Source organism: Elephas maximus, chromosome 21, assembly GCF_024166365.1.
Source record: "Elephas maximus indicus isolate mEleMax1 chromosome 21, mEleMax1 primary haplotype, whole genome shotgun sequence".
Classification (NCBI taxonomy): Eukaryota; Metazoa; Chordata; class Mammalia; order Proboscidea; family Elephantidae; genus Elephas; species Elephas maximus.
In genome coordinates, this window is record NC_064839.1 from 50,631,101 (window position 1) to 50,659,079 (window position 27,979).

The following is a 27,979-nucleotide window of genomic DNA, read 5'->3' on the forward strand; positions in this document are numbered from 1 at the left end:
AGATTTAAACTATATTCTTTTGATTGCAGTAGGATGACAGCAAGAAACACGTTTTTAAAAAGCAGATTTTATTCCTTATGCCCTGATGGCACAGTGGTTGAGAGTTACAGCGAGCTACGGCTGCTACCCAAAAAGGTTGGCAGTTCACATCCACCAGTGGCTCCTTGGAAACCCCATGGGCCAGTTCTCCTGTGTCCTGTAGGGTCGCTGTGAGTCGGAGCTGACTCGGTGGTATCCAACAATACAAAATATGTTAATTTGAATAATCTTGGTGTTCTGGCATTCTTTTAAGGTGGGAAAATAGTTGATAGGCCAACGAACATCACCTTGGACTTTATGTATTTTGAAAAGACAGGTAATTTGTTTATTACAACTTTTAGAATGTATTCATTGCAGTGAACAGCTGTCACAGTCAGGATGAAACAGTGTAAACCTCTGTCTAGATTAATAAATTAAAAGTTTATTTTTAACCTACAAGAAAAACATGGTGGGGTGCTTTTTAAAATATACATTCTCAGTTCAAAGTCGTGAAAGCATTTAATTATATACTTCTGTTCCTAAAAATTACTTCTCAGAGTAAAATCTCCCATCCCTGGGAAATTCTCTCAACCGCTTTTTAAAACAAGAAAAGGTTCATTTTAAGTGTTTTATCAACATTGAAGCCATAGCCATAGGACTCTGAAAGTGGATTGATACATAGTTTGCTGTGTTCTGCCTGTGTTAAAATGTAATTGTTAAACTGTATTGTAAAAGATTGTGACAGTAGGGGACTCTTAGTGGAGGAGAGCATTGCTTCAAATTGTCCAAGTAATTATTTTTGAGTTGGCCTATTGTGTTCTTGCCCAGCGGATGTATTTTCTTAATACTGTTTTGGTTAAGCCAGTTATAAAGATGTTATAATTATCTGAGCAACAATGTAGTTCCTTTTTAAATATTTATTCTTTTAGGCTTGATTGTCGACTGTTAGAAATATCAAATGTAGTTGTTGACAGTCTTCCTGTATTACTTCCTTTGAAATCATGTCACTACAGTGGTCACAGAGTAACTCTTGGGATCATGTAGAGCTTAGGTAAAGCGGCCTTGTTTTAAATTTTCTTTCTCTCTGTCATATTCTCCACTTTAGAGATTTACTTTATGAAAATGATATAATATATTCGGTTTGTTAGAAGTTAAATACAGTACCACGAAAATCCCTTTAATGGGTATGCTTTCTAGGGTAGACGCTGTTATTTTAAGCAGCATTTAACTAAGATTCTAGCTTCATTAAAAGATCTGCTGGTGTTTTTATAATAGATTTTGACTTGCATTAGTATCTAACTGGTTGAGAGTAAATTTTATGTTTTGTCATTATATTTACTTTTGGAAAAGTGGGAGAAGGACAATTCATGCACCACATCTATTCTTAAGGTGATATCCAGAGCCAGTTTTTTATCCCAGGTTCATGATTTCTGATAGCCACATTACTGCACTATCTCCCCTGTCTTTAAGTCTGTGCTCAATAAATACTAATTTTATATATAACCAGGAATGAAATACAAATTAAGAACGTAAATCAGCTGTGAAAGAAGACTGAGGGTTGTCACGTAAGACATTTTGAGGTGAAGTACAACCAGCGTTGATTACTTATAGACAGCTTACCCTTTAAAGGGTTCCTCTTTCATCTTCTTGGTGGCGGGATCACTTTCTTGTCTCTGTATAGATTATTTGTCAACATTTTGTTCCATTTACTGTTTCTTACTAAGTGTGAACTCTTACTTAATAAGGAGGTAGGAAGGAAGACACTGAAATGCTAAATGCTTCGTCCTAACCCCAAAGGAAATGTGAACTTAAACAGAAAAGGCCTATAGATGGCTGGAAAGGGATCTTTCTGTCAGTGAGTGGCTTGCATAGTCTTAAGAGGGGATATTTGCCATTTTTCAGTTAAGGAGTAACAGCCAGGAGGCAAGAAAAAGAAACCAGAAAATGTTATAGCTTGTGTTTGAAAATGGTTGTCAAACATTAGACATACCCATAGTCAAGAGTAAGTATGACGTATGCAGGTACTGTAAGGATGATCGATACTGTTGCCTCCCTCATTAGCATAGATAATCAAGACTTGATGGTACAATGTTTAGAAGTAAACACTTCTGATGAACTTTTCCTGCGTCTTTACTAAGGAACAGTATCAAACACTTGAAGATCACAAATAGAGCTATTTTGTATTTTATGTTTTGCCTTTAAAACTGTGTGTCAGTATATTTTGTTTTAAAGGAGTGTAAATATTGGGCAAGCAGAGAGACTAGGCCAAATGTCCAAATTATATGAGTCAAAATTCCAGTGAAAGAAAACTAGATAAACTGAGGTCTTCGACAGCTCTAAGAATTTAATTCTGTTCTATGAGGAAATTAAAGTATCCATCTAGTAATGTCATTTATTATGAATTGTTAGTCAAAACCCATTTAATACGTGGTTTTGCAGAGTAATATTATGCCTAAAACATGAGAGCAACAAGGCTCTCATTACAAATGGGGTTTACCCAGAAAAATGAATTACTGTGCCCATATGTATTTTTAGTGTAAATGAAAATATAAGACTAATTTCTGTTGTTTTGGTGGTTTATAATTCATACGTATACTTTCCTCTTGGAAACCCTGGTGGCGTAGTGGTTAAGTGCCACGGGTGTTAACCAAGATGTCGGCAGTTCGAATCCGCCAGGCGCTCCTTGGAAACTCTACGGGGCAGTTCTACTCTGTCCTGTAGGGTCGCTATGAGTCGGAATTGACTCAACAGCAGTGGGTTTGGTTTTTTGGGTGATACTTTCTTCTTCTGGGAAATGATTTCTCATTTTGCATTTCCTCTTCAAACTCTAAAGTAGCAAAGGCAGCGATAATATAGCATAGTTTAAGTTAAAAAGGTATAGCATCTCTTTCCAGGAATTTGTGCTAGAGGATTGAAACTCAGTCTGTATCTGATTTCATTATGTGTATTTCCTCACTAACATTTATAGGTCCTATAACGGCAGTGGGTGATTCTATAGGAACTAAATTACGACTCCTCCATTTATAAAACGTAAGTTGATCTATAACCAGTGGGCAGTGGTACATTTTGGTCACTCTGCTGTCCTCCACCTGATGAGATAACCAAGATGGCATATATTCTTCCAAAGCAGTGGTAATGAGGAGAAGGAAAGCACTTGAAGAATGTTCTGAGCGGGTATAAAGATAGAAAAGCAGGGCAGCAGCAGAATATCAGCTACGGGCCAGTTACTGAGCCTGAGAGATCAATGACCGTTCTGCACCTTGCGGTTTCATGGATTTTTTAAGGGTCATATGACTCTAAATGTTAATTTTAGTAAAGCAGATTTTAATGCGTAGAATATGTGTAAGAGTAATGATAGCTTTTATTGAAAGGAAGTTTATAGTGCCAGTATCACCGTTGATCTCACAGATCATTTGTTGCGTGATTCGTGGCACCACACGTCAGCTAGCCGTGTGTCTTGAGATGAAAGAATATTAAAGCTTAACTTTAATCAGCCATTAATATCTGAGTTATTACAAAAATAAAGACACCAGTTTCAATTTTGTGTCTTTGATGTGGTGTGGAGTCAGTCTGTCATTCTGTGCCGGGACGTCTTTCCAGGCAGCCCCACACTCCTCTTTGAGAAAGATGAATGGGATGGGCCATCTTCCCAAGTTGATGTAAATAGACCTAAGTAGCACATGATACCAGCAATGATGAATTGAAAAGAAGGGCTTGGGCTGGGAGAGTGGAGGGTGGGGAGGAGGGTGTTAAGTTATTCAATCATCATCTGATTATTTGCCCTTAAAGGAGGTGAAATAAATCAACCAACAGTGATTTCAAATGCAGATCATATTAAAGTTCTAGTCTCAAATACCTGGCCTTCTCTGACTTCTAGTCCGTTGTCACCACCCTTCCCTGTGTTTGATCCTTCTGACTTCCACAGTTAGAGTGCTGTTTGAACTTCAGGCTAGGAGTCAATCACCTGGTAAAGGAAAATGGTGAGGTTGTTACAAAAGGAACTTACGTAGAGCACAAAGTGGTATGAGAAGATTGAAAGCAGTGTTCATCCTGGCTTGTGTATGAATCAAGAAAAATTGACTTTTGATTTGTAGTTGGATTTATTAATTTTAACAGAATTCAAAATTCAGCAACAGTGTTGACTACTTATATAGAATTAGGAGTAGCTTTGCACTAGTGTTCTTTCACTATGAGGTAAAAGAAGAACTCATTGATGAGCTTTACTGTTTAGTGTCTGGTTTAGTTTGTGATGGTTGGAATTGTTCAGGGGGGAGAGGGAAGCACAATGTACAATGTGGTACAAAACTGAACTCTTAAAAATTTTTTGAAAATAAGTGTTTAAGGAAGAATCCTAGGCAATACAGTATTAAATCTTAATTTTTATAGTCTTTCATTTCTTTTGAAATGAAACTTTAAAAAAAACTTTTTATTTATAAACACTTTTATTTTGTTGTTGAGAACAGCAAAACACACCAATTCAACAGTTTCTACATGTACAATTTAGTAACATTGGTTAGAAATGGAACTTTGTTAAAATATATTCACAAAATGGTCAAAACTTAATTTTAAAGAATTGAAGCTAACATTTTTTCTTGGAACTCTACAGATTGTTGGTTTTCTCACACTGCTCCATAAATTGATTTCCTTTTTCCTTCTCTTCCCACCTGTATTAGCTCTTTATTGGGTGTCTGCGATGAGCGGGCTACCTTGCTAGATGCTTTCATACATTATTTATATCATTGCTAGTCAATAGCTGTGCATGGTGCAGCTATCTGGGCTTCAGGTAGGGAGTTAAGTGATCTGCTCCAGGTTGAAAAACAAATGCAGAGCCAGGGTTTGAATCCAGGTGTTCCTGGGCTCCTATCTTTATCATCCTTCTCCATGGAGCTTCTCCGGTAGACTTCTTGAACTATGTTGTAAAACTAGACCTTTGAAGAGTGAGCTTCTTGGATCAAGCAGACACATGAGACTATGTGGGCACTCCCGTCTGGAGAGGAGATGAGGGGGCAGAGGGGGTCAGAAGCTGGCCAAATGGACATGAAAACAGAAGAGTGGAGGGAAGGAGTGTGCTGTCTCGTTAGGGGGAGAGCAACTAGGAGTATATAGCAAGGCGTATATAAATTTTTGTTTGATCGACTTGATTAGTAAACTTTCACTTAAAGCACAATAAAAATTAAAACAATGAAGCCCATTGAGTCGCCTCTACCAAATTTCAATGGATTCACTTGCCATGACCTCCACCTTTAATCACCAGGTGTTTAATTCATCCCATATTATTGTCTAATGAGTACTTGCTGTATCTCAAATGCATCTAGGTGAATGAGCGAGGATAGGCCTTGCTTTGAGGGCAGTGTAAGGAATAAGATACGAAAGCAACAGATGACAGTTCTTACCAGCGGAGAGAAATCATTTGCAGAGGGATGCGGGAGAAGGAGGCTAGGAGAAGACCGGATGTAGCCAGTAGGGATGGCAGCATCAATCTGGGGACAAGGAGGGCTGTTAGGTCCTGTTATCCTGGATGGGCAGGACTCTTGGCCAGTCAGCAGTATGAGGATATTGTCTTGAAGGAGATTTCGTATCCAAGGAAGGAGATACACATCACTGATGCAAGGTGGATGGTGATGATATCTGCTGCCGTGGAGATACACAGTGTTGCAGTCTTAGGGACCTTCAGGGAATAGACTGTTGTCAGTTAATCTTGTGAGAGGAGGATTTAGGCTCGTTGGAAGATAGTAACAGCAGAATGATCCTGTATTTTAGCGTATGGAAGACTTGCCACTGTAGAGAAAACTTTTCTAAAATAAAAGCCTAGAATGTTCAGTGTCTCTTGTCTGTTTTCTAAGTCTGTGAAGCTCTACTTTTAAGACTAGTATACCAGCAGGTTCTTTCAAAGAGTAGTGAAGGCTTGGAAAGAGCTAGTTTAGGACATTCTCTTAGTATACTGAGTGACCTTTTGTTCTGCATGTTTCGGAGTGTTTTGCTTTTTTGATTCTGCAGATAAAAATCTACCTTGAATGTGTCGGAATCAACTAAACGGCAGAGGTTTTGGTTTGGTTATACGTGTATATAGTAACATATAACTTTTTGGTGACCCAGTTATTCTCTCCTTTGAATTTTCTGTTGATACCATGTGTTTTCACTAAAGGAAGGCATGCTGATGAAAGGACCAATTCAAACAACAACAACAAAAATACCTTGAACGTCTGTTACTTGCAGTTATGAAACAAACCACTAGGCGATGCTCAAAGACTTAAACTCGATATTGTGGAAGATAAACAGTGAAATTACACTTTCACTTCCCTGCTCCTCAAAATAAGCAAACCAAAAGTAATGGCTGGAAGCTGGCATTGATTCAAGGGAAGGGTTAATATGTGGAAACTAGAGGTTTCTGTCTCATTGGTGATGTTGTTCCCCAATAAATGTTGGAAACAAGTCAGGGTAGAGTCATGTTTAAATTGGGTGCTTTCCCTGACTCCGTAGGGCTTGACTGTTGGAAGGCCCAGGCCGTCCTGATGACCCTGGACCTGTTCCTCAGCGAAGACACGAGGAGATGTGCTTTCAGATGGAGCCTAGTGTAGTTAGTTCTTGATTGATTTTGTCCCTGCTTCCCCTTTGAGCTTGGGGGTTAGCCTTGTCATAATGATTTTTTTTTTTAATTTACGAGATCTGAATTCCAAATATTCTTACCAGTTTTCGGACTGTCTGTAAACATGTTTTTGTGCTCGTTAAAACAGTTGACAAAGGCAGTTTCAGATGTTGTATTCACTGGAGGGAATGAGTTTGTGTGTGGACATTTGAATTTTGCAGATTAATTTCTGTATTTGACTTTTTTTTTTTAAGTCTGGAGCCTACCAGTATAACTGTGTTTTATGAAAGAAAGACTTCTTTGCACTCAAAGAATGCTAGTGTCAAAAGTATTCCTAATTAATTTTTCTTTCCTAGTATGTAGTTTAAAAATAAAGGAATGCAGCGTGGTACAGCCACCAGATTGTAGACCTCAGGCCCTGGCTGTTCTGCGTATGCCCTGGGTGGTCATGGGCAATCTATTTAACCTTTCTGAGCCTCAGTTTCCTTCCTGGTAAGCAGGGGGTAGTAGTACCCCCCTTGGATTACTAAGGATTAAGTGTAGCCAATTAACACTTGTAAATTGCAAAGCACATGCCAAGTGTATAAAGTGCTCAGTGAACTAGTTATCATGATTATAAGATTCATAATGGGACATGGAAAAACCTTGTCTCAGGTTTAAGCATTTCTGATGGTTGGGTAATTGTGTAAAGGTGGCATTCACAGCTGCCTTAAAACTATAAAGTATGATGCCAAAAGGTTAACCTGAGGATAAGAAATCAAGTTTGTTTCTAAATAGAATAAGGGAATGACAGTGTACAAAATTATCCCCAAATTGGACTTCTGTTGGAAAATACAGTTTAGTTCGTAGGGGACAGATGTCCCAAAGAGGAGTATCAGATGTCACTGAGCACCTGCTAGGCTGTGTTGGGTGCACTCTTAGATGCTGGGATTCAGAGGTAAGTGAGACTCAGGTTCTGGATGTCAGCACCTTCCTAGCTGGTGTCGGAGAGACTTGCATTGTTAATGAGGTGTACCTGGCAATCGGTGTTTAAGAAGAAAGGCCTGTATCTTTTAAATCTATTCTCTAACACTTGTTTATGGTTTTTTTTTTTTTTTTTTTAAGTTTTCTGTTTCTTATTCAAATAGGTAGTTCTTGTCTCTAGTTACATTCCTACAGGAAGATAAATACATGTTGGTGTTTGGGAAAAATGTTAATTTGAAAAAAAAAAATCTAATTAAATAATGCACGCTATTGAACTGAATCAAACTTAACAACAGCATCAAGTGCCCTTTCTTTGGAGATATGCCTTATTGAGGAGATTTTTAACTCTCCCCAGAGTAGAGCATCGGAATTGATTTAAATGTTCACTGGATGCCATTAATTTCTTAAATATGCTTCTTCAATCTTTCAGAGTTATTGGAGTCTGTAACCCTAATACATAAACCAGTGTCATTGCAACCCCGCGGGCTGATCAATAAAGGAAACTGGTGCTACATTAATGCTGTATCCTTCTCGGACACTGTCCCCAAAGCTGCTCACTCCCTGTGGTGGTCTCTTCCTTGGGTGCATTTGACTTAGTTCAGCATCCATGGGGCATCTAACCCAAATCCTGATCCTAAAACTTGATTCATTAAAAGCAGGGTTGTTCCTTACCAAAAAAAAAAAAAAAGACAGAATCAGGCAAGTTTTGTTCTTGTTTGTCCTAAATAGTTGGACAGAGTGACCACTTAAAACTGGAAATTATCTCTAATTTATTTGATTATCTTGGTTGAATCAAGTTCTCATATATAAGCTATTGATTGCATAGGAAATCCTTATATGGATAAAGCAGTTATCCTAGTGATTATTTATTCTTTTTTGTATTTACATAATCTGTGTAGTTCAGTGTTCGTGGTATTATTCAGTTTTTATATGCTGACGTGTTTAATATGACTTTAAGATGTTTGGTGTGTGTTTCATTTCCTTTACGCTTCCTTACTGCCAATATTTAGACGCTGCAGGCATTGGTTGCTTGCCCTCCAATGTATCACCTGATGAAGTTCATTCCTGTGTATTCCAAAGCACAACGGCCTTGCACATCAACACCCATGATAGATAGCTTGTAAGTAAGGCACTTAAAAAGGTGTTAAGGTGGTGGCTTTTTCCCTCTGATAATTAGAGTTTAAATAGTTTACCGAAGTTCTTGATTTCTTGTAAATGGATCCTATTGTTCTTTTTTTTTTTTAAATCGAAATAGAATTGGAGCATTGTGTATCTATGTTCTTCAGATTCAGTAGAAGACATTTCTGTGTTTACCAGCATCTGTCTCTTAAATACACCAAAAACTTTTATAGAAAGGATTTAAGAACTCACTGGCTATGAGACCACTGGTAACTAAAGTCTACTATGTTAATATTAATTAATGTTCTGCTTAGCCATTAAGGATCTTTAGTAAAAGTATGTCTTTTTTTTTTTTTCTTAATGCATTGTTTAACTTTTTTTTTTTTCCTTTTCACACTTAGTGTTCGGTTAATGAATGAGTTCACAAATATGCCAGTACCTCCAAAACCCAGGCAAGGTGAGTAAAAATGGTCTTCTGAGACCATTACATACCGGGAGTTACAGAGTGAAATGACTGAATTTGGTAAATTCAGACATGTTGCAAAGAAGGTACAGGTTGCTGCCCTTATGCTTTTCTCAGCATTCTAGGGAGAAGAGTTTTGATGACTTTGCATTTCACTGTTTAAGACAACATTATAATTCTGAAAACCTGTGTCCTGTTTCCATTGCAGCTCTTGGGGATAAAATCGTGAGGGACATTCGCCCTGGAGCTGCCTTTGAGCCCACGTATATTTATAGACTCCTGACAGTGATCAAGTCGAGCCTGTCTGAAAAGGTTTGAGATCATCACATGTAGCCAATATGATGTGTTGCTTTTTGCATCAGGCACAGGTTAACTGTTACTTACTCCATGCTTGCCCTCTGTTTCAAGTGTTCCAGTTTGTTGGGTGTTCAGGAGTAGATCAGGGCTTATGTGGAGTCAAGTGCTTGGGTGAATTTAAAGCGCGTAATGTCGATAATCACCTTCAGAATCAGAGATAACTCATACAGCGTTTGGATGCTGGTGCTGTTTTAATTACCTCACATATGTTAGCTTATTCAGCCTTATGAATGAGTATTCTTGTCTCCTTTTGACAGTTGAGAAAAGTGCAGTCACTGTCCAAGGTCACAAAATAAATGGGAAGTCTGGCTTTAGAGTCAGTTTTCCTAACCACTGCATTGTGCTCTACCTTGAGTACAAACCAAAATCAGCAAAGGAAAAAAGCATGTGGGACAAAGTCCTTGGGAGTCAGATACACATTCCCAAGGGCCTTCTCCCTGTGGAGTCACACAGGACATGCTTCATTCCTGATCAAGGAGTTGTGACAACATGTGTGAGATGTTGTCTACCCGGGAAGTACATTAGAGACTCAGTGCTTGGGGTTTTTCTTGGTGGCTGGTCGTGCAGACACCAGTTGATAAATCTTTAAAAAAAAATCAATAGATTTTTTTCAGATGTCACCTGAGCCCTTTCCCCTCAGGATTCCCACTATCACAAGTAGTGGAGGCATCCCGGACTGTTGATTTCGACTCACAGTGAGAATGAGAACCCCTGGGCCTGTCAGTGAGGTGGCTTAGGCTTCTAGCTCTTGCTCTTCTACTTCATTTAAGCAAAAAAAAAAAACAACTTTTAAATAACGTTTTTATTATAGAGCTAATATATATTTATTGTAGAAAAATTTTTAAATACAGAAAAGCATAAATAAAATAAAAATTCTCTTTAGTTCCACTACCTAGAGATGAACTGTTTAATCTCTTTTATTTTTCCTGGGGCCTCAACTTTCTCAAGGAAAAAAAAAAAATTTTTTTTTTTAATATACTTTACGTTAAATTTTCTTTAAAATTTCAGAGGGGGCAAGTTTGAATATGCAGGAACTGTCTACTCTGCCAACCTTGAAGAGTAGTCAGTTAAAATCAGTGTGATCACGTTTGACCTTTTCAGGGCCGACAGGAAGATGCTGAGGAGTACTTGGGCTTTATTCTCAACGGACTTCATGAGGAAATGCTGAGTCTGAAGAAACTTCTCTCACCAAATAATGAAAGTAGGTTGTGCCGTAACTATTTGCTATGTAATTGTGTGAGAACATTTTTGTAAGAATTCTTTTTAAACAAATGTTGAATGCTCATGTGGTAAGTTGTGTGCGCCCCCCCATCTGCCCTTCACGATCACTTCTTTACTCATTAAGATAACTAGTTATTTTTACAGAGTGGGGTGGTGCTTCAGTGGTAGAATTCTTCTGTGCAGAATGTCTGAGTTTGACTACTGGCCAGTGACTCTGAAGTGCAACCACTATGTGTCTGTCTGTCAGTGGAGGCTTGCATGTTGCTGTGATGCTGAGCAGATTTCAGTGGACCTTCCAGACGAAGACTAGAAAGAAGTGAAAACCCTCTGTATCACCACAGTCTGATCCATTGTGCATAGAGTTACCATGAGCTGGGGGCTGGCTCGACAACAGCTAACAAGAAGTTATTTTTACATTGCCAACCATGTCCCATTGAAAATGTTATATTTGAATAAATAAAGAACTGCTTTTTTTTCTTCAACTTTTAATTAGGAAAATGATGAAACATATAGAAAAGCTGAAAGAATAGTTCAGTGAATACCTGTATAACTGCTAGATTCTACAACTGTAAACTTGTTATTATTATTTATCTTTGTCTATACAATGTATATACACATTTTTTCCTGAATGATTCAAAATTAAGTTGCAGATAACACTGCACCCCAAAATGCTTAAGTATGTATCTCCCAAAGATAAGGAGGTTCTCCTACATAACCACAGTCCCTTAAAAAGTTAAGAAAACTAACGGTATCATATTTTTACGCAAATAACTCGCACATGTTGTTCAGTTTTGCATATTTTATAAGCGTGCTATACCGGTATGTTTTACATGTTACTGGACTCAATGTCAATTTTTTTTTTCTTTCCAATGAATTTAATGTTAAGTCTTTGTCTTGGTGCCTGTTGACATGGAGATTTGGTTCCCAGCTGCAGACCCTTACCAGCCTACCCTCGAGTTTGTAAAGCAGCCCCTGCCCTGGCAGGATTCCTTCCCTGCTCTGCAAACCGCTCTCTCCAATGCAGGAAGAAATCACTTTTTCTGCCCCAGAAAAAGCCTTTGCCAGGGCAGCTGGCCGCAGCCCAGGAGGTGCTCAGATCCGTGCTCCCGGCCAGAGAGGCCACTCATGCGGGCAAGGCTATCGTGCATTCTGACCCACTGTCCAGCTGGCCGGCCGCTGCGCTCAGGCCATTTGAATCTCCTGCCTGTGCAGCAAGTGAGAGCTGCAGGCGCAGAGGGGTCACATGTCCCTCGCTCGGCTGAGTTGGATCTGACAGGCCTCCCAGAGGCCCTGAAGGGCTGGTGCAGTATGCACTGCACCCATGTCCGCACCATCCCGCCGCCCAGCTTCACATGGACCTAGGGGTGCACGGGCAATGCCCTCTGCCCGCTTTGGGCCCAGCCCATGCTCAGACTGTGGCAACCCTGAGCGCAGCCCTCTGCCCGACCTTCCACAAGTCTCCAGCACAGTATGTCCGGGCACAGATCTGCTACAAGGAACTCCATCGCTCTCAGTCCCAGCTTCGAAATGCCCCAGAGCAAATGCACCTCAATTGTTTATTTTTTGATTACCAGTACTACCAAACTTAACCCTTCTTGACCATGGCTTATACTTTTACCAGATATGATCAAAAGTAACATTTTCGGACCATCAAATGAAGGTGAATGAGGCCGAAATTCACTTGTGGAAATGTTATGAAACATGCATGGTGTAGGCATGGGTGTGGTGTGCCAGAACTTCTTACATAACTTCATCATTTCTGTCATTACGCGTGTGCGCGTTATTTACGTGGGCATGCTATTTGCTAAAATTGCGGTAATTATTTAATAAAATCTACTTTCCAGTCAAGCTTTGGAGTTCTCCACTTGTCCCAAGGATACCTTTTATAGCAGTTTATTCAAACAAAGATGCAGTAGAGTTGCATGTTTGCATTTGTTTGTAAGCGACTTTTAATCTACAACACACTCTGATTTTGTTTTTAAAACTGTAAATTGACAAATCTGTTCAGGTGGTTCATGCAGAGCCTTTTTATTTGGACCGTTGTTGTAAATAGCCTAAGCAGATTCTCTCCTTTTCAGAACTTACTGTTTCCAATGGACCCAAAAGCCCCTTGGTAAATGAAGAAGAACGGGAAGAACAAGGCGAAGGAAGTGAGGACGAATGGGAGCAAGTGGGCCCCAGAAATAAGACTTCGGTCACTCGGCAGGCGGATTTTGTTCAGACCCCAATCACTGGCATTTTTGGTGGACACATCAGGTTTATGCTTTTCTGAAATAAGTATTTGCCTTTTCCAAGATTTTGCCATTTTGATAAAGTGGGAAGGTGTAGGACTTGTCTTAAGTAACTTTGAATCGATATTTGCCTTTACACTTCCCTGCCTGCTCGTCTCTTGCGCTTCCTGATGCTTCTCTTGCTGGCCCCACTGCTCTCACCCTGCCCAGGATGGCGTTTGTGCAGAGGTTACCGTGTGCCACAGCGAGTGCCTCTCACCCTTTCTCCACCCACACTCAGTTCCTTCAGTCCAGGTGATCACAGCTCAGTGGGAAGAGAAAACCAAACTCCTTGAAATACGTGTTCTAAGAGGAGAAAACCATTAACTCAAATGTATCTGATTGGAGGAATTTTAGGCACCATAACCAAATGAAGCTAAAACATTAAGCAAGCATGAAGAGAAATACTTTTAGAGGGCACAGTGTTGCATAGGCGGGAATACTTGGAGGCCTGAGTCAGGGCCCCTTAAACCAGCTGCCCGTTGCTGGCTCACAGGGTCCTCCTAAGAATGTTTATTTATTTATGTTGGAGCCTTTCAATACCGTGATGTGGAATTCAATAAAATGTGTACCGTCTCCCCGGAGGTTTACTCACCAGGAGTACTAAGAGACCCCATTCTAACAATTTCCTCTCTGAAGACCTCTCAGCATAAAACCTACAAGGGTGGTATTTTAGTGAGACTCTTAACAATTTTTTGTCCCAAATGCTGTGTATCCAAAGGAAAAGTGACCTTTTCAAGGCATCAGAGTTAGTTTATGCTCCATCTGTGCTTTAAAACAATGTCAATTGACCAATTTCAACAGGCTAGTAAAAACCTCAGAAAATATGCACAGACTCACTCAGAAGCAAGTTAATGAACCTGTTTAGAGATGGGTTTAGGAGCCAGTCAGCCATGTGCTTTTGAATTCAAGTAATTTCTGTGTTCTTTGCTGTCATCTTTCTGTCCTGGAGTGGCTCTCTGTCATCCATGTGGTCAGCCACGGCTACTGCATCATGGCTGTAACTGGTTTTTGGCAGATTTGGGTCCTTGGGATGGGCTTGGCTGGGGAGGGAGGCAGGCTGGGGTCCAGGTTGGCTAATAGCAGTGAGAGAAGGCTGTCTGTGTCCTTAGGAGTCTATTAAGCCAGCAGCCTGGACGTTAAGATTCTGGGAACACTCGCTAAGAGATGGGAGAGGGAATAAGGGAACAGTTCAGATGTATATAACCGGAGCACCATTTGGGGCATAGGTGGGGTATCATCATTGCAAGGCCACAGATGGCTAACGCTACCAGAAGATCCCAGATTTGTCTAAGAATGACCTATAGAAAAACAGAATCCATTTTGGAGAAATTACTAGCTTCTCAAGAGTGGCTCTGGCATGGCCACTAGCCTCGTCTCTGTGGGGTCTTTGTATTGAAATTGGTTTACAATTCTTTTTGAAAAATGGTAAAGCAAAGATAAGGAATTACCTCAGAATTTAGGAGGAACTTCTTTTGTGTTTGCTGGAGCCATTATGAAGCATGTTTCTTTATTCAGGCCGCTTGAAAGATTAGCTTCTAAAATTAAAGCTCTCCAGGTGTTTGTGCAGTTTCCTCAGAAAGACCAGCATGCCTCCCCACCCAGTTCTCGTTGATAAATTATAGACCCTCGGAGTGAAGAGGGTTGCTTCTTGATTTCTTCACCAATTTTAATGACTGGTTTTCCCACTGTTCCTCTTTGGAACCAAGGGAATGGCTGTTCCATAAGTCTTTATACTCAAAAAGGAGTGTGGAGATACTTTGTAATACCTTGTGTTGGGGAGGAGCCCTGGTGGCGCAGTGGTTAAGTGCTCGACTGCTAACCGAAGTGTCGGGGATTTGAACCCACCAGCCACTCCGCAGGAGAAAGACGTGGCAGTCTGTTCCTGTAAAGATTTACAGCCTTGGAAACTGTATGGGGGAGCTCTACTCTGTCCTGTATGGTCACTGTGAGTCGAAATCAACTCGACAGCAACAGGTTTGGTTTGTTCTTGTATGTGTGTTGGGGAAGCAATGTTTGTCAATTAAACACTGGGCTGAAAAGCTTTTAACTTGCTCTTCACAGCATCTGTCCTCTGAAGCCTGAATACCTACCCACACCCATTTTATTCCCTTTACAAACTAGGTCACTCAGACTGCAGAAATAGAATCCCTTGTTGAACTCCTGGAATGTTTCCTTACTGAGGCTAAATGAGAGATGGCCCGAGCACACAGTCTTTACTCAGAGAAACTTAGAAAAAGAAAAGTGAAATGAAAAACCAGCTAAGAAAACAAGGTTGAATTGGTCCTTTTCTTCTTGGAAGGGTAGTAGCCATTTTTCCTGGAATGTTAACTTGTTTTTTATTATACACACCCTCTTCCCACCTTTTTTTTTTTGTTTGTTTTTTAAGTCATTTATATAGGGGGAAAATGCCATTAAAAATATTCTGTTCAACTTGGGATTTCCCGTTTTATTAGAATAGGCTACGATACTTTGAGAAAAGAAAAAGTGAGCATTGTGAGACTGTAGCAAGGTAGCCACAGATATTAACTGGTGTGTTAAATAATAGTGTGGGGTGGAGGTGAAAGAATTTGGAAGGCAAAATATGGTTTCTTCCAGAGCATTTGAGTTGGGAAAATTTACTAACTGCTAGATTATGTTGTTAGAAGCACTTAAATGGTAGTATTCATCAGAAGTCTTTTTCGAGTCAGTATATTTTTGGCTTTTCTCTCTGGTCTTCTGAAAGTGATATTGAAAAGTCTTACTTTGGATGTCCATTCCTCTTCTGTTAAAAAAAATTTAGTTCATCTTAAATCAAAGTGAGGAGGCGTGGTCGCTAAATGGTTTGTTTTTGTTTTCAATTCTTAGGTCTGTGGTTTACCAGCAGACTTCAAAAGAATCTGCCACGCTGCAGCCGTTCTTCACGTTGCAGCTGGACATCCAGTCTGACAAGATACGCACCGTCCAGGATGCGCTGGAGAGCTTGGTGGCGAGAGAGTCTGTCCAGGGCTACACCACAAAAACCAGACAAGAGGTATACACGGAGCTGGTCTTGAACTTTCACACTGAGGCACTCCCCTGATGTGGCGGGAAGAACACAGAGTTAGGAATCAGAGGAAATAGATTTGAGTTCTGCCGCTTAAATCAGTTGCTTAACTTTTCTGGACTGAAAGTTTCCACATTTTTTGAATGAAATGATTGAAACAGATGATCCCAAAAATCTCTTCTAGCTCTAAATTCATGTGATGTGAGGTGATGTCTCCTTTTGGGTTATTTATCCTTTGCTACATTTAATTTCTGGCAATTCAATCATGATGTCACAAAACTAATACCACCTGTGACAGGCTGAAGAGCTTATTTACATTTATTGTATCCTAGGGCACTATCTTAATTAGATTAGTAGGCTATAAAAGAGATTCTGAATGCGTTCTGCTTTGTAATTTGACTGTAGATCGTCACGGACGTGAAACTCTAAAGTCATTGCTCTGATTGCTATTACTTAATGGATCTGATATGAAAAGGATGACGTCTGAGTCGTTCATGAAGTCTGCACGGTTCAGAGCGTAGGAGACTGTAGCTGAGTGGTGTTCTTTGTCATGTTAGAAATCGGGCCCTGTCAACTCAGGAGAGATTGGTAATGTTCTGCTTTCACTATAGTTTTCAAGGAGAGTGAGAACTTGCTAGTTATTGGCTAACCACATGTGCCTGTTAATGCCTGTTTTCTGCTTTACGGTTAGGAACTTCTGTTACATATATGTTAGACTGTGGCAGTGAATTCATACAAATGAGTTGGGGAGATGAATGCAGGCTAGTTATGAGCAGTATTTATCAAACAGTTTATAGTATTCCTGTGAAGATTTATTTAAATAATAGGGCAGTTTATGGTGGCTAGTTATGAGCAGTATTTATCGAACAGTTTATAGTATTCCTGTGAAAATTTATTTAAATAATAGGGCAGTTTATGGTGGCTATGAGCCATTATTTTCAGATGAAATAAGATGCCCCAACATAGAAAACCTGTCACCACGTTGTACGGCCGAGGTAGACCTGTTCTTGTATTGCGGCTTGTTCTCTAAATACAGAAGTGCAAAAGTAGGACATGGGGACCTTTAGTACATCTGAATGTCTCCTCTTTGGGTTGGTGAATCCAGACACTCGGGGGGACTGCAGAAGTCATGCCGCATCTCCCACCATATTTTTCTACTTGCTTCTTGTGGGCAATTTTATTTAAAAAAAAAAAAAAAAAAAAGTGGTCAGAGCCAGAGACAGACACTTGGCCGTCGACTTCAGTGAATAAGCTAAGAAGAGCCTGGCAGTGGAACTTAATGGAAAAGAGAGAGATAGTGGGTATTTGTTGGTTGGTGTGGTTAGGCGTGTGTATTTGGCTGTGGGTGACTTTGTCAACTTGGCTCACTTCTATGGCAGCTGTGACTCTCCAGAGATGAGATTACTGTCCCTGGTGGCTGTGGCCACAATTTTGCTTTCTCTCTCTTCTTTCAGCCAAACTGTGAGAGCCTTTAACCACTAGTCTTGCCGGGGAGTTTTTTAGCCTTTCCCTGGGCTACCCCAAGAAAGACCCTTTTCATGATGTAACTGTTATTCTTTCTTTTGTTTCTACTGCAATCACATTTCACCTTTGGATCAGAAGAAGGGGCGTGGTTGAGATGGCCATAGTTATTGGCCTAACTGATGTTAGAGAGTGGTGAGGAAAGGCTGATTTATTCTACATAAATTTGAATTGAATTAAATTTGAATTTGGTTTGAAGGACAGCTTCAAAAGAGAAGTAGTGTTTTGGTGGAGCCTTGAAGTATGAGAAAGAATGATGTTACCTGTTCTGTGATTGTGGTAGTGTGTTATCAGATGAGATCGAGAGCATTTGTATAAAAGCAGATGATTGAGGAAGAAAGATGTTGGCCAGCTTGTAGGAAAATCTGTCAAGAGTGAATAACACTCTTTTTTTCCCAGAGTATTTTTCTTTTATTGTGCTTTAAATGAAAGTTTACAATTTAACTCAGTTTCTCATACAAAAACTTACACACACGTTGTTATGTGGCCCTAGATGCATTCCCTACAGTGTGACAGCACACTCCTTCTCTCTACTCTGTATTTCCTGTATCCATTCAACCAGCTCCGGTACCCCTCTGCCTTCTCATCTTGCCTCTGAACAGGAGCCGCCAACATAGTCTCATGTGTCTACTACAGCTAAGAAGCACACTCCTCTCCAGTATTATTTTCTGTCTTATAGTCCAGTCTAATCTTTGTCTGAAAAGTTGGCTTATGGGAATGGTTTTAGTTTTGGGCTAACTAAGAGTCTGGGGATCATGACCTTGGGGTCCCTCCAGTCTCAGTCAGACCATTAAATCTGGTCTTTTTCCTAGAATTTGAGATCTGCATCCCACTTTTCTCCAGCTCCATCAGGGATCCTCTGTTGCGTTCCCTGTCGGGGCAGTCATCGGTGGTAGCTGGGCGCCATCTAGTTCTTCCAGTCTCAGGCTGATGGAGTCTCTGGTTTATGTGGCCCTTTCTGTCTCCTGGGCTCATGTTTTCCTTGTGTCTTTGGTGTTCTTCATTCACCTTTGCTCCAGGTGGGTTGAGACGTGGTCTTAAACACTAGCAAATGGCCATCTCAGATGTATCAGTTGGTCTCAGCCCACCTGGAGCAAAGGAGAATGAAGAACACCAAAGACACAAGGTACTTATGAGCCCAAGAGACAGAAAGGGCTACATGAACTAGAGACTTACATCATCCTGAGACCCAAAGAACTAGATGGTGCCCGGCTACCACTGATGACTCTGCCGACAGGGGACGCAACAGAGGATCCCTGATGGAGTTGGAGAACAGTGGGATGCAGACCACAAATTGTCATAAAAAGACCAGACTTAATGGTCTGACTGAGACTAGAAGGACCCTGGAGGTCATGGTCCCCAGACCTTCTGTTAGCCCAAGACTGGAACCATTCCCAAAGCCAACTCTTCAGACAAGGATTGGACTGGACAATAAAACAGAAAATGATACTGGTGAGGCGTGAGCTTCTTGGCTCAAGTAGACACATGAGACTATGTGGGCAGCTTCTGTCTGGAGGGGAGATGAGAAGGCAGAGGGGGACAGGAGCTGGCTGAATAGACGTGGGGACTACAGGGTAGAGAGGAGAAACGTGTTGTCTCATTGGGGGAAAGCAGCTAGGAGTACATAGTAAGGTGTATATAAGTTTTTGTATTAGGGATTGACTTGATTTGTAAACTTTCACTTATAGCACACACACAAAAAAGAAAATTACTAATAAAGATTGTTTTCTGTTAAAAAAAAAAAAAAAAGACCCCAGATGCCACTCATCAAAGTGAGATGCAGAACATTTTCATAATACACTTTGTTATGCCAGTTGACCTAGATGTCCCCTGAAACCATGGTTCCCAGACCCCCATCCCTGCTACTCTGTCCCTCAAAGTATTTGGTTGTATTCAGGAAACTTCTTAGCTTTTGGATTAGTTGAGTTGTGCTGACTTCCGCTGTGTTGTGTGTTGTCCTTCCCTTCACCTAAAATAATTCTTGTCTATCTAATTAGCGAATACCCCTCTTTCTTCCTCCCTCCCCACCCTCGTAACTGTCAAAGAATGTTTTCTTCTGTGTTTAAACCTTTTCTTGAGTCCTTATGATAGTGGTCTCACAGTATTTGTCCTTTTGCGATTGATTTCACTCAGCATAATGCCTTCCAGATTCCTCTGTGTTGTGAGATGTTTCATGGATTCATCATTGTTCTTTATCACTGCGTAGTATTCCATTGTGTGAATATACCATAATTTGTTTATTCATTCATCCGTTGATGGGCACCTTCATTGTTTCTATCTTCCTGCTATTGTAAACAGTGCTGCAATGAACATGGGTGTGCATATATATGTGTTCAGCAAATAACAGTCTTGAATGTGAATTTTTTAAATTTACTTTTAAAATACTGAGTTTACTTTTATTATCTTTTAGGTCAGAAGTCTTTTTCTGTACGGGAGCACATAAAGGTTTATGAGAAAATATGGCTGTACAAAATATGTGCTATATCGGAGAAGTCTGGTTTTGTTAGGTGATGAGAAAGTGTGCCTCAATTTGTCTGGAACCCAAAAATTCAAATTTAAAAAGTTGAGATTAGCCACTCAGAAGTGACTGAAGGTTTTAGAGTCAGAGATCTTTAGCACTAAAGAGCACCCAAGATTTACCTTGGTACAGCTCTCGTGATTCACAAGTTGGGAAACTGGAACTGTGGAAACCGGAGCCATCTGCTTAGCTGTTAAGCTGTGTTCATGCCATTCATTAGTTCACAAATACTTCTTGAGTGTACTAGGATGTAAACATGATGGGAATATGAGGAAGCTCAAAGCTTGGTTTCCACGCCCATGGGTCCTCCTCTAGGTGAGAAGACAGATGTGGCCTGGAAACTAAGTAGTGGCAACAGCTGAGCTTGCTTTCAGAAAGCTTGGGGGCCTAAAAATACTTTGAACCAGAGAGGGATGTAGGCCTCTGAAATTTTTTCTATTGTTTTATGTATGCTTCTGTTTTTTGGATTATTGCTTTTAAAAATATTTTGAATAACAGTGTTCTCCAAATAAATATAAGAAGCATGAAATTGTTTGTAAGTACAGAGAACTGTTAAATGAAGGGATTAAATATTGTTTGTGAAGAAGCATTTTAATAATAAAAAAAAACCTAGCTCTATTTAAAAAGCAGTACTCATTAAAACTGTGAACATACCTCAGGGGCATATTAAATTGATAAAAGTAAAGCTGTTATAAACCTAACTGGTGTCAGTTTAATAAATACTATGACAGTTATTAAAAAACAGGTTACCCATTGCTGTTGAGTTGATTCTGACTCGTAGTGACCCTATAGGACAGAGTCCAACCGCCCCATGGAGTTTCCAAGGCTGAAATCTTTATGGAAGCAGACTGCCACATCTTTCTCCTGCAGAGTGGCTGGTGGGTTCGAACTAGCAACCTTTTGATTTGCAGCTGAGCGCTTTAACCACTGTGCCACCAGGGCTCATTACAAACAGATTGTACGTAATTGAAGGTACTGCTAAGTCAGCGTCTTTATTTTCATGTCATGTTGTTATTAATGCAACATAGCAAAGGTTCTTTACCTGGCATGAATGGGTGGGCTTCCTGGAGCCCAGGGAGCCTGTGCAGTTGTTATGGGAATGTCTGTGTTCTAAGAAGGGTGTCAGTAGCTTTGTTAGAGTCTCAGAAGATTCTGTAATGAAACAGTGGTTAACACCACCTCAGAACCTGAGAGGGGCCGACGCACTGGAAATGGCCATGTCTGCTGCCTTGAGTAAGACAGGGTGGTGTGTTCTTGTGTGTTTTGTATCTTAGGTGGAGATAAGTCGAAGAGTGACTCTGGAAAAACTGCCTCCTGTCCTTGTGTTACACCTTAAACGATTTGTTTATGAGAAGACTGGTGGATGTCAGAAGCTTATCAAAAATATTGAATATCCTGTGGACTTAGAAATTAGCAAAGGTAATATACAAAGCAGAAATTGTGGTGAGGATACTTTTGGAAATCTGTAAGTTTAGCATGTTGGCATTTATTATATGATGTCAAGATTAAGGGTGTTCTGTTTCTTGGCTTTTAATAGATCTTTTTATTAAAATTCTCATTAAAAGGGCTTCTTAACAATAAAGGCAAAAACTAATAAACCATGTAATCTTACTGGATTGGAAAAATAGGAGCTTTTGGTCATCAAGAAGAGCATGATTTTTCTGTTTAGATTGCATTTTTGCTCAGTCAGTAGTTAAAAGCCTGCAGTTTGAATATGGCCAGTGCTTTTTTTTTTTTTTTTTTTTAATGACTGCTCTGATTCTGCTGCTGCAGTTCCTCGATTGTGTAATTCAATAATATTTAGGCATTTTATTGACTAATGGTACGTAATAATTTCCCTTCCACTAAGTAAATGCATTAACAGCACCGTCAGGCAGCATGGTTGAGTGGATTTTTCACTTAACTGAGAATGTTCCCCACAGGCTGTTGGTGCTCCTCTGGGCCCTGGCTGCAGGGACACACATGCTAGACCTGTGGCACCCGATTGGCTGCATGTCTCCCGTCAGGTCGCTGGGAGCCCAGTAGTGTTGGCACACTTGGGAGGCAGTTTCAAAAAGCACTAAGTTAAAGTTGTCTTGCTGAAAGCAAATCTTGAAGGAGAAATGTCCTTGATAGCTTCAGGATTTGTGAAAAATGTATTTTGCAACACTGAGGCTTGATTGGGAATGTAACAAGCTCGAGGTGGTTCTGAAAACCCCAAGCTGCCTGGAGAACAGCAGAGAGAACTGCTGGCACTGGCTCTGGTCTTGTAGAGGGATAAACCTCTCTCCCTTCCGCTCCCCAGCACAGCACGCCAATCACAGTGACGTGGAGTATAGTCAGCGGGGTCCAAACCCCAGCTACGCTGTGGCACTGTCAGTCACCTTCAGCTGCTGTACAACCTTCTCCTGCCCCACTGGGGTCATCCCCTGTCAGCTGATAGGCTCCTGTCGATCGCCATCTGCCAGTTTTATTTTCTGTCCATCCTCTCACCTTCCCAGTGCTTTATCATTCATAGGCAGGGTATTTTTCTGATCCCGTTTGGGACGTAGAGAAGGAGAAAAAGATGCCGTAATGAGAATTGAGAAATGGATGGCCCTTCTCGTTCTTCTTTGGCTGCCTGAGAAGCTTAGATGCAGCGCTGCATCCTCACGCGCACAGGTTAGCCCTCTGTGCTGACTCGTACATTTGCCTACACTGATTTTATTAGTGGATCTTTTCTTGCTTGTCGTATGTGTTTTTGTATCAGCTGCCACCTCAGATGCTTCTCAGGAAGAGAAGGGAGTGGAAACCAGTATGGTCCCTTTGCTTCTGTTACTCTGACCCTGCAAGTCCTTTTTACAGATCCAAGCTGTTGATATTTTGTTTTTCAGAACTGCTTTCTCCGGGGGTCAAAAATAAGAATTTTAAATGCCACAGAACCTATAGGCTATTTGCAGGTAAGTAAATTTGTACATCTTTTTCTAAAGCAGTGTTAAAATGGCTTATATGCAGATACAATTCTGCTGTCATTCCACTGGACATAGAGAATAGTTCGCTCTGTTGTGATCCCTGCGGACGTTTCCTGAAATTTCTAAGTCATTCGAGAATGTGTGTATTACCTGAAATTTGGTGCTTGGAATTTGACAGAAAGCATCTTGGCCCTGAGCTGACCCAGCTTAGAGTGGCCATTTCTGTCTTTGAGTTTTATGAAAAGTGAGTTTTGTGCTGCTAGGTTTGCACTTCGAGAACATGGCCTTTTCCTGCTGCAGTGTGGCGCCTGTGTGATGACAGTGCTGTAGTGTTGCCATGTCATCTAGTCCCCTAGCTGGACAGGCAAACCCGTGCCTCCTATATGCTCTTCCACGTGGTGCCCTCAGGCGTGTGTGAGAAGGTGGCCCTAGCTCCCCAGGCCCTTGGCTGCCAGACTCCTCCGAGCCATGCTTGTGTGCCTGGCAGGACTCGGGTGCAGGGAGCAGCACACCCCAGCTTCCAGAACGCTCCCACCCTGAGTTAGAACGTCCTTCATGTCCTGGCTCAGAGCTGCCTACAATACCAGTTTTTCTTCTACACCTTCTGTCCTTTCTTTCTCTCTTTCTTTTTCACAGTTTTAGTCTGTTATACCTTTGACTGTCTCTTTTGCTTGTAGCCATTTTGCATGCTTTTCTGACTGTTAGAATTTTCTAGCTTCTCTGCCATCTATCCTTTTGTGATGCCTTTGGTGAGCCTGTTTCATTTTTGTAATAAAACTACAATTTATTCACCCTCACATGTTTATCACACCATTCTAGTAGATGCCTTTCAAGGATCACCCTATTTATCTATTATAACTGCCCTGAGAGATGAGTGATGACATCCCCATTTTAAAAAGCAATAAACTGAAACTCAGAAGGGAAATTTCCCAAATAGCTTTGTGACCTCAAGTGGCAGAGCAGGTTTTAAACTTCCCTCCACCATCAGTCAACTTCCAAGATTTCAGGAAGTTTGGCTAGTCAGAGAGGTCCCTGTGTTACACTGGAAGGTCACTTACACAGGCTTTCGGGCCCAGCTTTCACTCTCTTCCTACCAGTCACCATTCCTTTTGATGTTCTCTTCTCTCCCAAGGCAGCTGATCCTGGCCCTTCCCAGCCTGCTAGGACCTGAACAGGTGGCTCTAGGGCCCTCACTCTTAGGAGTATCTCCAGCCCATTCTCCTGCCTGCCTTGGAGCAGAAGCTCAGAGACCTCCGTTGGCACTTAGTTGCCTACCTAGCCAAGAGCAGTGGGGTCCCAGGGTCCAGCCTGGCTCCCTCGAGTTTGGCACCAAGGCCCCAGTGGGTGGTAAAGTGCTTCTTTGCCTTTTCCCAGCACCTCTTCCATGGGGCCCTTGAAGGGCAAGGCTGACGGCCAAGGGCAGGGTGCAAGAATTCCTGGTCCCCTGAACAAGCACTGTCATGCGGTTCAACCTCAGCATGCATGTACACTGCCCACCCTCCCAGGCCACGCACCTGGGCCACTGTCATCTGCACTCTTGAAGCCTCAGCTGACTTGAGTCATCTAATCTGTTCTAATCTCAGAAATGAGGTCACCACACTGGTTACAATTTTCTTTAAAATGTGAGCGAAAAAACACTTTTTAAAAAAATGGCTCTGTAGACTAAAAAGAACTAGTAAGCAAAGTACATGAATAAGCTTTGTTAAAATTATCTGATTCTGTGTTCTGTTCCTGTTAGGTGAGGTCCCCAGGTATGTGTGACATACTACCATATTTATTAATAGATACCTGGACAGCTGCTTAAGAAACTTGAATGTTTGAGTGCTATTCTAGTTTGAATTCTTAGAATGGCGGTATCTCCTTTATAGGAAATATAAATCGGCTAAACCCCTGGGTCCTTCAAATTTTAAAACAGAACTCTTACTCAAATCAATTAGGCCTTCGAGGTGAAAATTCAGGGCAGAAATCCCCAGATGGCTCTGGGGGAGGAGAATGCTGGTGCCCTGTGTGCTTCTGCACCCTGGGAGGGTCACTGGGGTCCCTGAGACTTTGGCAGCACAAGGTGATGCACTGCCTCCTTGCATTGCTCACATTGCTGGTTCTCCACCCTCTCCTCCTCACAGTCTTGCTGTCGCCTTGCTGGCCAGTACATGTTTGCCAAGTGGCTGGCCAGGGCCAGGAGTACAGTCCCCTCCAAGGTCCCAGCATAGAGTGTCTCTTTGTACAAAGGCTGTGAATCTGTAGGCCACTCTCATTGCCTCATAAGCACTGTCTTCTAACCCCTGAGTCCCTGGCCCAGAGTGGATTCGTGCCTTCTGCGTTTATGGAGCACACCAGCAGTGATGACTGCTGGTAGAATCGGTGAAGTTTGGGTTGCTCAAAAAAAAAAAAAAAAAATTTTTTTTTTTTTTTATTGGTTCAAGTCCCAACCAGTTAAGTATTGTGCCTCTCCAAGTGACTTTCCTTTCTGCTCTTCTCTAGCTTGGCTCACTGCAAGCTGCCCTGACATCCTTTTCCTCCACCAAGCTGATGTCTGCTCTTGGCCCCGTCCTTGCTGCCCCTCTTCCCCTTCTTCTTTATAGCACACAGTTGCATCCTTGGACTGTCTTCTAAAATCTTCATTGCGTCTTCTGACAGTTATATTTGTTTTAGGCCTTTGACTAAGATTTCTTGATTGAATTACAGAATTAAAAAAATAATGTATTTTTTCTATTAAAACATTGTAGAAAAATTGGATTTTTTTTTTTTTTAAAGAAAAGAGTAATCACTGGCACCCCCTCTGCAGCCCCCTCTACGTGTGTACACCCAGGTGCTCCTGGTTAACGGTGTTGGTGTCCCTCCCTCCCAGGGGCATGTGCATGCAGGGGGTGCCACATGTCACAGGTGTTAAACTCCACAGAGAACTTCGGGTCCTTGCTTTTTCATATAACATAAGCGTATCCCTGCGTCATCAGATGTTCTGAACCTCCTGTATGGATAATTTCATCTCATAATCCACTTCACTCATCCTTCCTTCTAGTGAGCGTTTAGGTTTTTTTCATATTACTAAGATTATTTTATAACTTTTTATCCTGAATTGTGTTTTTTTTTTTTAACTTGGAGTAGCATGGCTTTGTGTAGCCACATCTCTCTCTGCTCCCCTCTTTGGTTTTGGAGGGAGCCAGGTGGGTGCCTGTGAAACGTTTGTGCGTGCTGCTACCCTCGTCCGGTCACGGCCTTGCCCTCTCTTCCAGTGGTCTACCATCACGGGAATAGTGCGACAGGCGGCCATTACACGACAGACGTCTTCCAGATTGGTCTGAACGGCTGGCTCCGCATCGACGACCAGACGGTCAAGGTGGTCACCCAGTACCAGGTGGTGAGGCCGACGGCCGAGCGCACAGCCTACCTCCTGTACTACCGCCGCGTGGACCTGCTGTAGCCCCGTGCCATGCCTGACACCCGCTTCGCAGAACACCAGTTCTCACAAACTTTCTCGCTCTTCAGTGGCTCTTTAGAGAGGAACTTTCTCCCTCTTTTGCAAAAATGGGCTAGAACGAAAGGAGACTGTTTGGGGTTTGTGCGCAACATATAGTGTATGTTGACTTTTAACTTCAGATCCTTTGGTTGAAATAGACTGTCACTTGATTTAAAAAACCCCACAGAAACCCACATTTCCGCAATAATGCTGATTCCCGAGACGAGGAGGGGGATCTGCATTTGATTCCCAGCCTAATCGCTTGGTAGAGTAAATCCTGCACCAGCAACGACACTTGTAAATTTGTGAAAAGGAATTTTATCTTTCCTTAAAAAATAAATTTTTTAATCCATCACACTTTCCTCCCCCACCTTTAGTTTTTGATAAATGATAAAAAAAAAAAAAAAAATACGCCAGTTATCAGAGGAGAGATAGCTCTTTCTTCAAAAATAAGTAAAAACGAAAAGCAAGTTGCTGGTTCCTAACAGGAAAAATACATTTTAATAATTGTGCAATGAGAAGCTGCTTACGTACGCATTGCAGATGAAATATTCGGAGTTAAGATGTTAGTCTACATAGATGGGTGATTGTAACTTTATTGCCATTAAAGATTCCAAATTGCATTCACGCTTCTGTGTACACGTGATGAAAACTGAGCAAAATAATGAAGGCTGGTATTTCCTTAAGTCCATTCTGTAATTCTGCTGTCTGCTTCCTATAACGCTGTGTCTCTAATCGTACACAGTTAGTGATATCTAGGAGTATTAAATTGTCGCCCATCAATAAAAATCACAAAGTTGGTGTAAAGCACGCGTGTTTCTTTGAACATGATTGCCTTTTCTTAGTAATGGAAATTTGTGTGGCCACAGATGCACCCCCAGACTGAAAGCATGCAGCCAGCTTGACGCATTTGTGAAAGCGGAACTGAGACTCACTTTATGCTTGTTTAGTGAGTTACTAACTGTAAAATCTTCAGCAAGCAGAAAAGGGGAGGCGATCCCCCTCTGTCGTTCCTATGCCCCAGCGTTTTTCAGCTTCACCAAAGTCGTTGGTTTAGATCCAGGCCGAGCAGCCCTTTGACTAAGTGTCGTAGGGCAGCCTAGCAGTGTCTCCAGATGCCACCTCAGCTTGTAGGGGGGTGCCCTTCCTAGACCGAAGGCATAGGGAGAGGTTGTCTGCCCAGGAAAGGCCACCTACTCGGAGATCTTATGCCCTGGCTCCTAGCCCCAATGGGATGGTTCATTTAGCGCTGTCCTGGGACCCACAGGGAGGCGGTTTTACACTCTTAAAGCCTTTTTTTTCCAATCTCTTCCTTTTAACCACCTGGCGCGGCTAATCATAGCCTTGTGCCACTCTGAATTATTCCACCACCATTAACGTAACTTCAGTACCCCTGAGCAAAAACTCTTTCTCCTGGTAACCACTCAGTCTGGTTTCTCTGTGTTTTCTTAGTTCATATACATGAGCTCATACAGTATTTGTCCTTTTGCTACAGACTTCTCTAAGCAGGATGTTTTCAAGGTTCATCCAT

The 27,979-nt window shown here is 41.5% G+C and overlaps 1 protein-coding gene across 3 annotated transcripts in view; it reads left to right on the forward strand.

The window, feature by feature from the left end:
• USP10 (ubiquitin specific peptidase 10) overlaps positions 1–27,772 on the forward strand; it is a 68,245-nt gene extending 40,473 nt beyond the window's left edge. For 2 of the 3 annotated variants that reach the window (XM_049863964.1, XM_049863965.1), the window contains 10 exons: positions 7,998–8,089; positions 8,578–8,687; positions 9,088–9,143; positions 9,358–9,461; positions 10,608–10,707; positions 12,806–12,983; positions 15,845–16,010; positions 21,336–21,480; positions 22,914–22,979; positions 26,225–27,772. In XM_049863964.1, coding sequence (XP_049719921.1) covers positions 7,998–8,089; positions 8,578–8,687; positions 9,088–9,143; positions 9,358–9,461; positions 10,608–10,707; positions 12,806–12,983; positions 15,845–16,010; positions 21,336–21,480; positions 22,914–22,979; positions 26,225–26,412 — 1,205 coding nt within the window. In that variant the 3' untranslated portion in view covers positions 26,413–27,772. The remainder of the gene's footprint in view (positions 1–7,997; positions 8,090–8,577; positions 8,688–9,087; positions 9,144–9,357; positions 9,462–10,607; positions 10,708–12,805; positions 12,984–15,844; positions 16,011–21,335; positions 21,481–22,913; positions 22,980–26,224) is intronic. The other variant, XM_049863966.1, reaches the window with a different exon arrangement.
• Positions 27,773–27,979: the final 207 nt, after the last annotated feature.